The sequence below is a fragment of the Triturus cristatus genome, chromosome 5_2 (assembly GCF_964204655.1).
Source record: "Triturus cristatus chromosome 5_2, aTriCri1.1, whole genome shotgun sequence".
Classification (NCBI taxonomy): Eukaryota; Metazoa; Chordata; class Amphibia; order Caudata; family Salamandridae; genus Triturus; species Triturus cristatus.
Window position 1 is genome coordinate 965,709,576 of NC_140588.1, and position 17,618 is coordinate 965,727,193.

At 45.4% G+C, this 17,618-nt stretch overlaps 1 protein-coding gene across 4 annotated transcripts in view; it reads right to left on the reverse strand.

Moving 5' to 3' along the window:
- The window catches only part of GUCY2F (guanylate cyclase 2F, retinal), a 347,423-nt gene that overhangs the window by 162,791 nt on the left and 167,014 nt on the right, over positions 1–17,618 (reverse strand). For 3 of the 4 annotated variants that reach the window (XM_085608167.1, XM_085608168.1, XM_085608169.1), the window contains exons 9-11: positions 5,237–5,413; positions 2,941–3,097; positions 625–774 (exon numbers count right to left, since the gene is read on the reverse strand). In XM_085608167.1, coding sequence (XP_085464293.1) covers positions 625–774; positions 2,941–3,097; positions 5,237–5,413 — 484 coding nt within the window. The remainder of the gene's footprint in view (positions 1–624; positions 775–2,940; positions 3,098–5,236; positions 5,414–17,618) is intronic. The other variant, XM_085608170.1, reaches the window with a different exon arrangement.

The following is a 17,618-nucleotide window of genomic DNA, read 5'->3' on the forward strand; positions in this document are numbered from 1 at the left end:
TTAATCTGATATTTTCAAGGTGGTGCAGGCATCTTAGTTTTAATATTTTCCTGTTTACTTTAAGCAAAGTGCTAGGGTTGTCAAAATACTCTGGATGGCCCAATTTTCATGAGAAATCTTTAATATGCATAAGCCAGCCTATGTGAGAAGCCCCATCCAACGCACAGCAATCACTGATCAATTGGCGATTTAAACTTGTCTGTTCTGTAGTCCAAATGTGATGCCAGAGGAGAAGTGGTTGAATACCAATAACATCTTCTATATGTGATAATCCCAACTCAGAATGACAATTAAAAATAGAAGTACTTACTGGAAGAGCGAGCAAATTTCTAAGAAATCTGTTTTCAGACTTTTGCATTGAGGTTACGTCTACGTAACCCCAAATACCTGCTCCATAGGTCGCAATTGACTCAAACTATGTGCATTGATGCCTTGTTCTTCATTGATAGGTTTTGGTAATGCTTTTTAAAAATCTTTTGTTTATATCCGTTTCCTCCTAAAAAAAGATTTCATCATCGAAGGTTAAGCAATCACTCTTCAATTCATCAATCAATGTTATATGAGCGTATTTTACATTGTGATTGGCAATAAAAAACAACATTAGAATATGCACAAACAGCCTACCATCTGGAGTTTGGTCCATCATACAGAATGGAGATCCCCGAACAACAACTTCCTGCATTATAATGGAGAAGCTGTACACGTCACCGGAGTAGGTGCCATGCATGGCTGCGTGGGGGTCTCGCAGCAACTCAGGGGCCGTCCAGAGTAATTCTGAAAGGAACAGAGACAGCTGTAAATTCTGGGACACAGACATTCAACGTCATACACAACGAACCCCAATGAAATAGAATTTGATAATGTGCTTATTGAATATTTTCCCAGAACTGAGTGAAATGTACAGCAAGCTTCAGGACCAAACAATGATTCGTGGTTCACAGAAATAGAAGACCTAATATTCATTTAGGAGATATTGCTAGGATGGTGGAATTAGATGACCATGCATTCATTCTGTATTTTGATCAGTTGAACCATTGGTACCTTTGCTCGCCTTTGGCTGGTTGTAAATTTCACATAGAAGAAGCATGATTTTAGGGATGAGCCGGACTTCTTGCTCTCAGCTAGACTTTGGTCCACCAGACTTTAATGTCTTTGGGGTACTTACCTAACTCTTAGAATATTGGTTTGATGCATATCTTGACCGTAGGTCATGACCATAGCTTTTACTCACGCTGCATCACTGTATGTAAATACTGCTGGCCTTTAAGGCAATGATTTATGAGCCTTATGTTAATTACCTATGTCTGACATATGCAATTTGACGGATTTCTTTAGATTAACTATATATTTTGCCTTCTCTGATGTACTTTAACATTTTAATAAACCTTCATGGTTTTTCACTTTTACTCGTCTTTAGAAGGTGTATTAAATTGATTATGTTATTTGAAATGCTGTTTAAAAAACGTATCTTTAGGGGCACATTTCCTGATCTACTCTTGAGGACACCATCGCTCCTGATCTTGCAAAGGCGCCTTATCCTAACTTTTTATAAGATTATCAAGGATAGCGTCAACGTTGGAATGTGCCTGTAAATTGTGCAAACAAATAATCTGTAACATCACCCCATATACATTTTCGTGATTTCTGGTAGAAGACATTTCTCAACATAGACTATGGAGCATCCATGCTCCATATTATTCAATCGGTGTGTGTGTCCCCTATCCAAAACCTTCCTTGTGGATAGGGAAATGCGCCAAACGAGACCCTCAGTAAGCACTGTCCCTTGCCATGCCTCTGAGAGCTGTCAAGACTAGGAAAGACATTATCAGTGGTGAGAGGGAGGTGGTAACTGGGGCAGGGAGCAGTGACAGCGACGGGCCAGCAGCTCCTCCCCCGCGCCTTAAGACGCTTACGGGGGGAGTAGTCCTGCTTTACAAGCCATCTGATAGATTTATTGATTGATCGACAGGAGACTCAGAGACTGACAGTAAAGATGAATGCTGGCACGCGACAGTCATGGACACAAGTAGGCAGTGATGGGGGAGCCTGACAGCGATAGGAGAGGATACAACAGAGGAGAGGTGGGCAGTGAAGGGAGATGTGGTCAAGGAGAGCAGTAGTGAACAGTGACTAGGAAGAGTGCTCGTGACAGGAGATGGTGTCAGTGACGGGATATCCGGGCATTCAAGCAGATCAGGCTGTGAAGGTTATTGACACGAGCGAGGGAGACAATGAGAAGAGAGGAATGCTCAGAAAGTTAGAGGAGAGAGGGTGAAAGATTGAGTGAATCACCTATTCCCTGAATTTAATAAGTATCTGCCCACTGGGGTGCCAACACTCCCGCTCCAAGGCTGCGGCTTCCTGCAAAGTTTGGGGAACCACTCGAAAAATATTCTCTATGGGGAGAGGGTTCAATATGGCACAGTTTGAAGACTTGTATGAGACACTTTTTCACTGAACACTTGCTATGCCCGAACAGAGTTAAGAAAAGTAGGGCAAAAGGGGGTGTGGACTTGTGCAGCCAGAGATGCACTGCACACACCTGGGCGTTCACTACTGCTACAGCAGATGTGTGCTGTCTCTTTTACCAGTAGTATGTATCACGCGTGGAACGGAGAGAGTTAAGGACAGAAGAGCATCTCTGCTCTTGCACTGCGCTTTCATTTCTGTTTCAAGGATCCACCTAGCTCCATAATGGTCAAAATATTGAATTTGCAATGCTCGGCGACATATATTTGCTCTCGTTTATTTATCAGTGTATTTTATTTAGCGCTGATCTACCCCAAGGGACATCAGTGCACTTTACACTCAACAATAACCAAGTGACCGTAGTAGTTACAGCAAAACAATGACAGCAAAAGGCATATAACCTTTAAAAGTGTAACACGCCACGAGGGAAGAATGTGTGGGCTGTCAGTGGTGTGAGAGACAGGACCATACCTTGCGCTAAAGGCTCGTTGTGTGGTATTCGCTGCGTCTGTAACACCTCGCAGTACCCGTAGTCTGTAATTTTCAACACGAAGCGTCCATCCACCACGCAGTTTCCAGACTTCAGCCTGCCGTGGGGGAACTTTCTGTGGTGGAGGTATTTCATGCCCTGCAAACAATGTTAAACACGTCACTTTTCCCATGTTAAAAATGACGCAAAAGTGGCGCAAGAAGCTTGTAAATCTGCCCCAACATGTTTTGGTTTTTCTAGCTGTGGTACAACTAGATTACGGGGGTCGATTAGCGGGTTGGTATAAGTAGCATCTGTTTCTGTCCCAATCTCTTGTTTAAAGTGTAAAGGTTTGCAACTAAGCCATCAGGAAATCTTTCTGTGACAAGGCTCAAATGATGAACATTGTTTGGGGAAGGCCACCTCATTTAGGGTGGGCTTCTGACACAATGTAGACCTATTATCCCCCTGTCTGGGAATGCCGTGAAAGTATTACGCAAAAAAAGCAGGAAAAAACTTTAAAAAATTCCCTTATGATGGGGGAAAACTCACAATGCACTGCAGAAATGTATTTTCTAAAAAAAATACCCGGACTTTGGACTAGCCCATCATTCCTCTATTTCATGGCTACAATAAAAAAAAAATTTGGGGGGGCAAAGTGACTTCTATCATGGCTGTGGGAGATGCTTTGCTGAAAAAACATACAGAGACAGGCGTTGTTATTGTCTGGCTTGACAGCACAGCCTTTACCAGACAATTAGTTGAGTATCACTAAAGAGGGGCTCTAGCTCCTCCCACACGTTGGGAGTCAGGAGTACGTGTTTTGATTGGGCAGAAGTTGTGTGCCTCCACAAAAAAGTGTTTGCCCTCCATATAGCTGTGATCATTTTGTTTAATTATACAGCTGCCTGAGCTTGAACTTTCAGGGGCACACACATGCCATTGTAATGCAAAAGCGTCTTAGAGTACTAGATAATTTATGGTGTTTTTCTCTGGCAGCCGGGCAGTCATTAACCTATGTTTAGTTCTGGCTTGGCAGCACAGCTGTTACCTGACATTTTAACCTAACCTTTTAACCTACACCAATACTACTGTATAGTTCTCTGCTTCCAAACAAATGCATATCCATTCCCATGCTATTTACTTTAATGCTTCACATTACCATACAACATTCCCTTGAAGCCAAACCTATTGGCATTTTCAATGCTTGTCTATAAATCTGGCAGATTTTGTGAGGCCATATGATCCATTATCACTTGTGAACTATAAGGTTTCCATAGCTGCATGTTACCATAACATATAGTTACATTCATCAGGGAGTCGGATAGCCTCCCTGTGTCTGCCCCTCCATTCAACTAGACTGCAACACAGGATTCACAAGAGGCGTAATGGTAGGTTACTACAACAGGGGTCTGTTTTGCTCCTGGAGAGGAATACTGCTGCCATGTGCAGTGGCAAACGCTTAAGGAAATATATGGCACTTGAATAAAAGAGTTCAAAATTGCATGTGCCAGGAAACACTGCAAATATTGCTGCATACAGCCGTTCTTGTGCGCTATGTTTGCTGGACAAAATGGCAGCTGCGGGTGCTGCCCATTCTGTGTGGTAGGGCAGTGTGGGGGCAGCGCAGGGAAAAGTCAATACAAAATAAATAAGTATACACTTACCTTCTACTCCCGTGCCGCGCCTCACTGCTTCTCTGCACTGCCGTCCCCATGAGCACAGGCTCCCAGTTCACCACGCAATCTCATCGCTTCTCTCATGCTATTACTCCCAGCATGAGAGAAGCGCCAGGATTGGGCAGAACGGGTCGGTTTCACGCTCCAGCAGGGACTGGGAGCCTGTGCTCATGCGCACTTTCAGTATCTACTACTCCTCCTCCCCTGCTGGTGATGCTGCAACCTGGCCCCGCCTCAGACTCGGCAGACTCAGCAAAGCAATTTATTATCATTTAATTTTCGGCATTTAAGCAGTGGTGCGACAATCCTCTGCCATAGCGGAGGAGCCGGTCCTGCAAAATGGGTGTCGTATTAGAAAATGTACCTGGCTACTTTGGGTTCTCAATTCCAGCTTGTTTGAATATTACAGCAATTAATTCTATTTATTTATGTTTTAAAGAAATCCGGCTTTTTGACTTGTAGTCATTTCCTCCTGCCTCTCCCCCATTTTTCTGCAAATTGTTCTAAGCTTTGTCAAAGTATTGTCGCCCACATGTTCCTTGTCCTGGGCTTATTTAATCACTTTTTGCAAGAATTTTCAAACAAACATATGCATTAGAGCTCCCGATACACAGCGTACCTTAATTAGGTCTAGAAGAAGGGAAGATTTAAACATCCAGTCTAACTTGACGTCCTCATTTCTCAGAAGGTCTTGCAGGCTTCCACGCGAGCAAAACTCCGTCACAATTGCAAAGACCCCGCAGTCGTGGAAGAAGCCCAAGAAGGGATTGACATTCTCATGACGCACGTCCTTCATCTGTGGACCAATAAGTAGGAAAACTGCAGGTTTAAAACAGGAGAGATAACTACATTTATCTGAATGGGGATATGCTAAAAATCTGGCATGGATCCGGCCCAACTTAACCCTGGTTTAGAATATGCTTGAAGAGAACGCAGCAGTAAAGCTCTCAACTGAAGTTAAACCATTCTGGACCGAACGGTCAGACTGCCATGTTATTAAACAAATGTGTCATCTGGAATATCTGTTTATAGTATACAGGAAAAGCATGCCCAATTGTAGGCTTTAACAATTAACAATGTTACCATTTAGAGGTGTGTTTTCATTACGTTAAATACTGGTTCTCTTGGGGACAATAATGATCAGATCCAGTATTATTCCACATACCGAGTACTGCATCGTTGACTGGAGGACAGTGCAATAATCTCCCGTTCCAAGCAGCCAGCTTTGGCGTCTTTCCCCCAGAAATACCATTATGGTTTACGTGGTGAAAGTGTTGTGGGAGAAAAGTGCTGTGTTTTCTCATGATTTGTACTCTGAAAATGGATACTTTGACAGCTTGACATGCATGTGGAGTTAGGGTACAAGTGTAGGCCTGAAGCCATGGTTTTCCTTGTCAGCCTAGTGGATCGCATCATATGTGCTGCAGTTCAGAGGTGACATTTAACTTTCTAGGTTATTGGTGTGTTTTCCTGCACCATTTTCTCCAGGCCTTACTGGAAGGTTAGTGGGGTCTGAGCTCATACACTTGGGACTGGGTAACAGTGCCCCAGTGTGCAGAGTTAAAAATCCATTAAGAGCTATCCGCAAAATATGGGGATTGCCTGGCATAAGGAGCATTTTCAAACACAAACGATACTACATACCATAACTCCCTTACAGTAGACCATACCATAACATATAAACACCAAATTCTACTACCCTACTATACCATCGAAACCTTCTAATTATCCAATGATTTGTAAATCTTCAGCAAAAGTGAATTTTCTAGCTCTTTTAGGGGCTTAGAAAACAAAGACCTCCTCACAGATGTCCAGAAGTGCAGGACCTATTAATTAGTGCCTTATAAGAGGTCAATATTAAGGCATGCAAAATAATCATGTTAGGGGACTTTAATATTTGTTTCTAAAACCCAATCCATCCTTTCACTAGTAATTTTAATAAGTCATTTGACTGTTTTCCTCGGGAAGAGGTGTGGCGCTGCGGCCAGGGCGACTGACACTGGACGCTGGGGATCACGGTTCGATCCCTGGCTCCGGCGGCAGGGGTCTGCCCAGCACCATGTGACTCTGGGCAATAGCTCGCTTAATCTTCCCGACGGCCCCCAGCGCCGGGAGGCCTTCGGGTAGCTGTTCGCGCTTTACAAATAATGGATTTACATTTTAATTTGGTTATGAGCACCCTCCACCCATCACATATCATGGATCATGCACTAAATGTAGCTTCTTTGTCATCCATTTCTCTTGTCCCTCTCACTATTCCCTGGGCGGATCAATTTATAATCTCTTTTATGTGGTGGCTCAAAAATGGTAGCTAACCATTTTTTGTCAGACTAGACAAAGTTATGTAACTCTAAAGCAGTCTCAGATGAGTTGCGAGACCAGCCACTTATGTCATTTACTGAGGTTTGTGATGCTGTGTGTAATATGAGTGCTAAATATTTCTTCTCATCAAAGTTTTTGGTTATCTGGGGCAAATACTGACAATCGTAGTTATTTACAACAATTTGCCTCACTATCTGGCAAAGACCTTTTCAAACGTATGAGTGAGTATAAACCTACTGGTTCACCTATAGAATCTTTAAGTAGTTGTTACAGTTGGATTACTCTTTTCCAGAAGCCATGATTAATGCCTCTTTATCATCAGAAAGGGTTCCTAATGTCTTTAAGTTCACCTCTGTAATGCCACTGTCAATGAAAACATCATTATATTCTGATGAACACTCAACCTACTGCCAGATTTCACAAAGTAGGTGGCAAAAGCAATCTTCCACCAGGCGTCAGCGTTTGTCGATGCCAACACCTATTGCATTCCCTTCAAGTAGAGTTTTGGCCTGACAGAACTACGGAAGAAGTGGTTCTCTCTGGCCTGGACTATCTACGCCAGGATTCGGTCTGGACTGTTCCCATGGGGCACAGGGTCAAGACTGATTTGCATATGGCTGGGTCCAAACTGGTGTGGAGTACTGGGCAAATGAACGATGGATTTAACCCTGAGCTTTGGACTGGGGGAGAATGTTTGCATTGTCAGCATTCCGTCCATCATTTGTTTGCTGTAACAGGATTCCAATGACAGCATCACTGCAGCACTGAATTTGTAGGATCTGTCAAAAGCCTTTGTTACTGTAAAATATTTTATTCATTTGAGGGCTCTTGGTAACGATAGCAAGGCATGGGAATGGTTTTGTAATTTTCTTTCTGACAGGTTGTTCCAAGTAACCATCATTTTCAATCCTGCTCAATAAATTGCAGATTCCTTTAGAGATCAATACTTTCTCCATTACTATTTATTCTTTATATGGCTCCACTGGCCGAGCTCACCCAGTCACATGGCTTTGATTTATTTATATAATGCCAATGAAATTGAGATCGTACTGAAGCCCTTCAATGCTCCGAATGGAGTGGCAACCAAACCCTTTGACTTTGTGACTCAAATTTACCACTGTATGTTTAGCCATCATGTGAAGTTGAATGGCACCAAGATTCTCTGTCCTTTATGAGTTCCTTCTGAAATCTACTTTTTTGGCCTGCCACATTTGGCTCTAGGCCAACACCAGTAATTTGTGTAAAAAACCTAGAGTTGAAATTCGACTCGACTTTGTCACTAGGTGAGGAGATTAAATCTGCGGCCAGCTTGAGTTTTTTCCTCTTCGAACTCTGAAGATACTTTTATGTATGTTCTTTTTTCCAGAAGGTGCTCATCTTCAATACTCTCATATCAGCTTGACTGCATTAATGCACTGTTGTTTATCTTGAGCTACCTGATTGTTTTGATTCTCACGCTTCAATTGGTTAAAAATATTGTTCAATTCCATTGTTGGTGGTGGGCCGTAAAGCTTTAGAACACATTTCACATGCTTTGGTTCTCTCCACTGGCTTCCTGTTACGATGAGCCTTGTTTTCAAATTGCTGTGACTTGTTTATAAAGTGTCTACTCATCAAATGGTTCTGCTCATAAAAATCGATTCAATTGTTATCATTCTTCATGGTCTCTGAGATCTAGTTATCAATCCTTGTTAGTGGTCCCTTGCTTCCATCGCTCATCACTCAGAGGCCAAGATTTCTCTGTTTCTGCAGCACAAGATGAAACAAACTACCTGTGCATCTCACAAAGGAGACTAATCTCCTTAGATTTAGGAAAGGCATGAAGACCTTGCAATTCCCTCAAACATCTTAATTAAGGGCCAATGGCTGTTCTCCAGCATCTTTGGCGTTGTGTACGGTTTTAGTGTAGTTGGTTGCGCACCAAGTTATCCCTATAAGGGCGACAGTTCACACTTTATATAAATACCATAACATTACATTTGTAGCAACTCAAAACCCAAGCACACATATGTAAGTAAACATTAGTGGTATACAGTATAGAGGCTCATAACAATATTAGTTTTCTTGTGCTTTTATTTTCTTCTTCGATGGTCCAGTCAGCCAAAACGTGTTTCGTTAGTCGGGTGATGTACACCCACGACTTCCTCAGGGCTGGAAAAACAATTAATTGACAAAAACTTGCAATGTGTAGGTACACATATACATCATAGATGTACAATGTTGTAGAGACCTTCAGAATCGGAAATTGGGAAACTGTTTACTGGATTGCTAGAAGGAGTAGAACGAGGGACTTTGGGTTTTATGATGAAGTATGCAGATCCAAGATTTTAAAAAAAGGTTATATTGAAAATCCTTCAAGGGTTGGCAGAAACATGGTACAGGATTAGAAGGAGACTGAAATGGCTATATTATAGCAATATGGCCCCTATGTGGGATTCACCTGGATCACCAGATTGGACGAAGGATAAATTGGCAGGGTCATTAAGGAAGGCGGGAATAAAAAGGTGGGAGGACTTATTAGAGGGGAGACTGCTGATTTCGTGGGAAGATCTTCGACTCAAAACGAACAATCAAGTATCTAGATTCAAATACCTACAAATCCAGAGCAGGTTTCAAGCATTAGAGAATAACATAGGTGGTGCCAATGAGTTAGAAGAAACTTTGATTTTCGATGGTCCAAAGAAAAAAAAAACATCATATTGGTACAGGCGGATGATGGAAGAAGTGGCAGGAGAGTTCACTTTGCCACAGGAGGTGTGGGGGACTGACTTGCCAGGAGCGACACTGGACAAATTATGGCAAGTATCCTTTTCTACACTTTATAAAGTGATTAAGCCTGCCTATTTAAGGAGAAAACACCTTTTCTCTATTTACAGAGTGTATTGAACTCCATATAAGCTGTCGAAAATTGGGAACAAAGGAGAGGTGGTGTGTCCCAAATGCGGTTTGAAGATGGCAGATGATATGCATATGTTCTTGAGGTGCCCAAGGATTCAGGTATTTTGGGGAGAGGTAACCAAGGCTTTGGCTGAGATCTTGAAAATACAGAATCAGGTAAGCCCTCTCCTGGTTTTCTTTGGTATGGATAATGGAGCAAATGAATGAGTCAGAGATAAGCAAAAATTATTTTTTCATGCTATGTTGCTGGCACGAAGAGAATTGTGTAAAAAGTGGATCTGCCCAAATCCTCCTACGTACATAGAGTGGAGATCATCCTTGGAATATACTCTTAGCTTGGATGTAATCTCCCTGGAAAGGAGAAAGTACACATTTTGGCTTCCAGTGAGGGAATGGCTGGAGAGGCAGGATAGGGATAAAGACAGGTAGGGAATGTCCAATGATTATGCCTAACCAGACCTCAGTATAAAGCACATGCAATTCCCAAAAAACTTTGTATCATCTGCTTGTTGGTATCTTTGAGGGTTGCATATAGCGGGGAGAGTCGAAGGTAAGGGAAAAATGGCTATTGAAGTGCAATTGGCAGGTCTCGGATGAGCATGGCAATATCAGAAGCTTTTGTCCCGGCACAGGGAAAGAGTGAATTTGGATGGAGGTGTCTTGGAAGGCAATCTGAGGCTAATGAGGACAAATCTTTTTTTTAATTAAATATTGTGGAGAGACAAATTTCCATGTCTATCTATGTCAGCCCAAGTCTGTTGCAAACTCTCATGCCTGATGTAATCACATGAGTTGGTAAACAGCGGGAAACTCCAAACATCTTGATACTATGAAAATATGGGACATGGTGCACCTATCCATATCCTTGAAAGTGCAAAAAAGTGCACAAAGTATACAGTATAGTACATAGGGGCGGTGGGAAAATGGTGCACTTATCGGTAGTCTCTCACACTGAGAGTGCGTATTTCAAAAAAGTGCCTAACCATGATGGGCAGGCATAACATTAAGCCTACCTGTTTTGAAGCAATAAGTTCCTTTGTAACCTGTAAGCGAAATCGGTGAATGCCAATCTAAACAATAATATATGGCCCAAGAGCAAAGACCTACCTACGTGCCGGTTATACTTCCGTCCCGGCCAGTAGGTAGTGGTAGTTAATTTCTAGTGTGGTGACTTCTTGTAGGCAGTCACGTGGAACGTAATGTACAAGAATTCTGATCTACAAAAAATATGAATGGGGGGCATGGCAAGGTCACGCATAGAGTGAGACGTGTTTGCCTGGGTCTCCGCTCAATGGCGCCTGCCTAAGCTACCTACGCCGGCCGCCGGGGCTCCTGTCTGGTGTCTTGGAATCTGCGGTGCTTCTGAAGGAGAGAGGCTGCTCCTGTTCACCCACTGTGGCTCCTACCTCTCTTGATGTCCCGGTATCCTGAGCTGATTACTTGCCTGAGGCTAGTGACCGCCATCTTGGGCAATCCGCATCGCAGTGCGGACCCCGCTGGGCGGTGTCTCCTGACCTGTGGACCACAGCATGAGGAGCGGCAGTGGTGGGGGCTCTGCACGTCTTTCCCTGGCTGGTGGGAAAACTCCAGAGCAGCAGGGTGCCTAGTCGAGCCCTGAGGATCAGCGGGCTTTCAGGGACGCTGTGCCTGGAATCAGCTGTCCTGCAGAGACTCGATTCACTGTGACCATCACATATGAGGTGAGGTGGGTCCCCGTGTGAGCCTGGTGTATGAGACTTTGCTGAACCGGACGCGGAGACCCCCGGGGCTAAGCGCCTGGCAGCGTTGGGATTAGCTATACTGGTAGTCCTTCCGGCTCCATTTTGGGGGACAACACTACGCCACAATTCTTCAGTGCTGGGTGAACTATCTATGAGACTCCTGTTCGTGGGCCCTTGAGCGCCGTCTTTGACTCGCTGCGAGCTGAATTGGGAGCGGGGACCCCCGGGGCTAACCATCTGACAGCATTGGGACTAGATATACTGGCAGTCCTTTTTGCGCTATTTTAGGAGACAACACTACGCCGCAATTCCCCAGCACTTGGTGAAATATCTTTGGGACTCCTGATCGGGGGTCTTGGAGCGCCACCTTTGACTTGCTGCAAGACTGTCACTGGAGGCAATTGAGCAGTAGCCTACTCACGCTGGCGGACGAGCCCTGGGAGGAGTTTTGGTGGCCTCAGACTCTCCGTCATCTTGCAGATTTGAAGCCGTGACTGGAGTGGAAAGTTTGGGACTGTTGCACCGGCAGCTGGGGGCGACCTCTGAGCAGAACAGCCTCCCGGGGGAGATGCCTCTTTGTCTTCTGGGGTTTGCTCTGGGGGGCTCCAGAGGGACTAGGTGAACTCTCCTCATACCATTCCCTGGGCCTAATGTTCATAATTTGACCTGCACAAAGTCATAAGGTGGCCAGTGGACAATAGTAACAAGCTTCGCCATCAGCCAGAACTGCTTGCCACTACTAGCGATTCTGGGGCTTCCTTGGAAGTTTGATGGACCTTTGGTCCCACAACAGTCATGTGCCCTATGGAATCTGCAGTTTGTTTAGTGCAGTTAGTGCTTACCCTCTTTTGACTTCTTGGGTCATAAAACTTTGCTAGGGGTGGAGAGGGTTTGTTAAGACTCTACTGGAGTCCTCCTTCTGTTATTTGCTTCCCACGCCAGCTTCTTGTGAGCACGGGGACAGTGTGGAAAGCCTGCGACCACCATGGCATTCGGGAAAGTCTTCCTTACTCTATCCGTTGGGCTCCAAGGCAGTCTACATTGTCTGATTGTATTGAATAAGGGGGGAGTTTCTTTGGGTGGAGATTGAGAGAGCGAGCACGATACCGGGGCTCCCCTTATATCCCCTCTGCTGACTCTCTATCCCTGGCGGGGACGAATGTGTCGCTCTTGCCATCTCCTTTGATGAATGACTCTGTGCAAATAGTTGCTGCATAGAAATCTCCCATACTCCAGCCATGCCCCCCAAGAACAAAGCCAACAAAGATCAGGACTCGGCCTGGTCTATAGATAATCTGGTAACTTCTCTGTGGTCTAAAACTAGCACGCAGACGCAGGACGATCCCACACCTTCGGCATCTGCTCCAGACCAAGCTGGATTGGGAGTACCGATTACACAGGCCTTCATGGCGTCCTTCCTCCAAAAGATCAAGGATGAAATTGGCTCCCTCAGACAGGATTTTAAGGCTGGCCTTCAAGACTTACGGAGAGAGGTCACGGAGATAGGTGAGAGAGTGGACAACCTCGGATACTAGATATGAAGATCACGAGAGCTTGTGGAAAAGAATGGCAGAGCTTGAGAACCAAAACATCAGCCTGCAGTTGAAGCAAGAAGATTTGTAAAATCGCAGTAGGAGAAAACTACCTATGTATTAGAGGTGTCCCACTAGGAACGGAGGGCAAGGACATCACGGCTTATATGGCTGACCTCCTACATGCGATCCGAGAGGGAGAAGAGGTATCACCTATGCTGGACAGAGCTCACCGTGTGCAGGGTCCTCGCAATAGACCTGATTTCATCCCAGACATCCTCACAAGGGTGCACTTCTTTGCGGACAAGGAGGCTATCTTGAGAAAGACTCAGGGGGCCAAAGACATTTCTTACAATGGTCTTTCGATCCAGATTTTCCAGGACTTGGCCCCTGCCACTCTGAAAAGGGGAAAGGAATTTAAAGTAGTCACAGATAAGTTGCGAGATCTTAATATCAAATATCAATGGGGCCGTCCCTTTGCTCTGCTGGTCACCTGGGAAGGAAAGCGGCGAGTGCTCCGATCACTGACAGAAGCGAAAAAGCACTTACAACTCCCGATTAAACCGTATAAAGGAGTCCTCGCTGCTTCCCGAGAGCGTCCCGGAGGGCCCTTAAGCCCAGATTGGTCCACGGTCGTACCACCTAAATACAGACGACGTCTTCAAGAGCGAGACTCTTCTCATGCCAAACAAGAAATTATTAGCCACATCAGGGCCCTGAATGACTCCTCCCTGCTGACCCACTTGCCGGCGCACACGAAATAATGTGATCATAACGCGCTTCTTCTCTTGATGACTTGCTGGCGCCTAGGCTATCAGTACTTTGGTCGCACCGATTAGATCCTTTCCCCCAATTAACTCAGACCAGCTGGTATTTGGTCGAAAGACATCACGTGATGGTACTACCACTTCATCTCTAGGAATGCACTCACTACTGGGAAAGTACCCTGGGCAATGACACTCCTGGTGCCGTTGCAGGTGGCATCAGCAGTGCCCCGACGGCGGGAGGGTTTTAATGCTGTTCATGCACGACTACAGGTGATGTGGTGCGGAGGCCCACGAGATACCTTGCGCTAGCCGCCCCCCCTTTTCTTACAGGGTCCCCTTGGAAAGTGATGTTTCCATAATGGCCTGTCCTTTGGACTTTGGACTGTTCCTTATGGACTCTGACAATGTTTGGCCCAGTTGGCCATGTTCTTTGATGTTCTTTGTTTTCCTCCTTTTTCTAGTCTTTCTTTCTCCCTCTCCTGCTGCGCTGCTAATGGAGATATGGGGACTGGCCTCTGGTGCTTTTGAACCTCTGGGACACCCTGGAAGATATATAGCAATATGGGGGCATTGGAGCGGCTACGGAATCTACTGCTGTGCCAAGGGGAGAGTATAGGGAGGTTACTGATTCTGCCATGTGGCCCTAGGTGATGCTATGGGCGACTGAATTATCCAGAATGGATCTGACTGACCCTATGAAATTTCTCTCTCTGAACGTAACGGGACTCAACTCTCCCAATAAAAAGCGCCAGGTTTGGCGGTATTTACTGCAGCAAGACCCAGACATCATATTTCTCCAAAAGACCCACCTTCTCTCCTCCGACACTCCTCTCATGACTCACCCAAAATATCCCCGACAATTCTGGGCCCCTACTAAAACGGGTGGTGTGGTGGTTTTTCTTAAAGCCGGTTGGGGTGTCCAAAATGCTAGGGCTACGAAAGACAAGAGTGGGAGGTTTTGAAGCTCCAAATATCTTGGGGTAGGGGTTCCTTGACCCTTATTAACATTTATGCCCCCAATCACAATCAGGATACATACTTACTCACCCACCTCCATGATCTCCTTCACTCCGTCACCACACCGATTATTCTTGGGGGAGATTTTAAATTGGTCTGGAGCCGGGAATGGGATCGCACGGCACCGACCACCCACAATACTGGAGCAATGTTGGCCAATTTAAAAAACGCCATTCCGGACCTGGGACTTATAGAAGCACCCAGACTCTAAAGATTACTCATTCTACTCTCACACACATCGTTCATACTCCTGCATCGACTATTACTTTCTTTCTTTACCATGATTAAACACTCATGCCGCTGTGGAGATCTCTGATATCTCTGTCAGATCATGCGCATTTATCGATATCTCTACAATCTCCTAGGCCTCACGTGCAGGTTATCCCCAGGTGGAGGCTCCCGCCCCAGGTCCTACATGACCCTGTTGATAAAGCTGACATCCGTAAGGAGATCAAGGCTTTTTTTTTATGGTAAATGTCCTCAAGGACACTTCTGAAGCTACTAGGTGGGATGCTTTTAAAGCTACCATCCATGGGGTTATTACTACTATTTCAATTGCGAGACTCCGTGAATCACGTCTAGTAGAAAATACACTCGCCATGGACATTAAAACATTAGAACGACGGGAACATCTTCAACCATCCCTTTGTAATAAACGACTACTTGCAGAGGCACGGGGTCAACTACGTCTACACCGCACTAATAAGGCGGAGAGATTTCTGCTTGCCCTTAACCCGATGACCGCGGTGTAAAATCTGGCGCGGTGCGGGTAAATTCTTGCGCGGGCAGGGCCGCGTCGGCCAACGGACGTGCGCAGCACTACGGAGGTAGTGCTCGCGACGGCCATTGGCCGACGGGCGCATGGGAAGGGTTAATCAGAAATTCAATGTGGGTGGGGACAAGGTGGGGTCTTGTCTTGCGCGACGTCTTCAAGTTTGGAACACGAGGGCACATATATCCAAACTTAAGCTCCTGGATGATAGCCCATCTCAGAATCCGATAAATCTATGGTTCTCTCTGATTTTTATGGGCCACTATTCGCAGATGCTCCCTGCCCTCGTGAAGTAGTCGGGGAATGTTTGGACTCCTGCCCTTGGGATACTATTAGTATCCATCATAGTGATCTGATGGAGGAACCTATTTTGCAAGAAGAAATAGCGAAAGCTCTGAAACAGCTCCCAGTGGGGAAAACACCAGGACCAGATGGTCTGCCTGTAGCTTTTTATCGGGTCTTCTACCCGCAGCTGCAAGAACATTTACTACACCTTTTTAATAGTTTTACGGAGGCTTCAGGCCTTACCCCAACCATGGCGGAAGCAGAGATTGTTCTTGTTCCAAAACCCAGAAAAGACCACTCTGTTCCTCACTCATATCGCCTTATAGCTCTCCTAATACCAGATGCTAAGATCTACACTAAGATCTTGGTGAACCGGATGGAACTCCATCTTCCGGCTCTGATTGCTCCTGATCAGGTGGGGTTTATTCACCAACGGCAGGGAGCGGACAACATTCGCGGAATCGCCCATATAGTGGAAAAGGTGCTGATTAGGGATAAACCGGCTTGTTTGGTTTCTGAGAAAGCCTTTGATCGAGTGGACTGGTGCTTTCTTCGGGAGGTTCTGCAGAGGGTGGGTCTGGGACCGATGATGATCTCTAGATTGATGGCTTCTTACACACATCCTACTACCCGCATCCAGTTTAACGGGCACCTCACCACTTCCATCCCGATTCATCGCAGTACCAGGCAGGGATGTCCTTTGTCCCCCCCCGTTATTTGGAACCCCTTGCCATTGCTATTTGACGTTATCCTGACATTAGGGGTATTTCTTTCGGGGGATACAATCACAAAGTTTCCCTCTCTGCAGATGATCTGCTGCTTTCTCATTCCTCCCCGTCCTCCTCTCTTCCAGCGTTAGCTGCACTTCTACGATCTTTCAAGATATCGTCGGGATTCCAAATTAATCTTGCTAAATCTCATGCCCTCAACCTCATCCTACCTACCTCGGAACTTCGGGACTTAGAAGGTGTACTTCCTCTCCAGTGGACGGACAAGTCTATCAGATACTTAGGATTAGACTTGACCCTCTCGCTTTCATCTTCGACGTCGACTAACTGGCCTAGATAGAGGGGAGCGATACAAGAGGAACTATGTAGATGGAAAGCTCCCTCTCTAGCATGGCTGGAGCATATTAATGCTATTAAAATGTCACTCCTTCCGAAGATTTTGTATCTATTCCAATTCCTTCCAACCCCGATACCTCAAGCTGACATTCTTTCACTCCAACGTGACTTCACCTCTTTCATATGGGGGTGGTCGCACCCACGCTTCTCTAATAAGATCTTGATGTTATCTCAGGACCGAGGTGGGCTCAAGTGCCCCAATCTTTTGGAATACTATTGGACCTGCTATCTTCGATATTTTTCAGAATGGGTGGTCTGTGAGAGTGAGAAACATTGGTTCCATATGGACTGGGCGGTTTCCTGTAGGCCCATGTGGGATCTGGCTTGGTTCTCTCCCAGTGCTCGACCCCGTAGTGCCTGCATTGCGACCCCTACTAAAACGGTTCTGGAGATTTGGGATAAGTTGGCGGTTTCTCGTGGTCTAACTACTTTCCCTTCCCCTAACCCCCCTATTGTGCGTAATCCCATGTTCCCTCCTGCCTTGCAACCTCGGGCGTTTGGCGCATGGTCTGATGGTGAATGTCATGTCATTTAAAACTTGTTTCAAGGCGAAAAACTCCTCT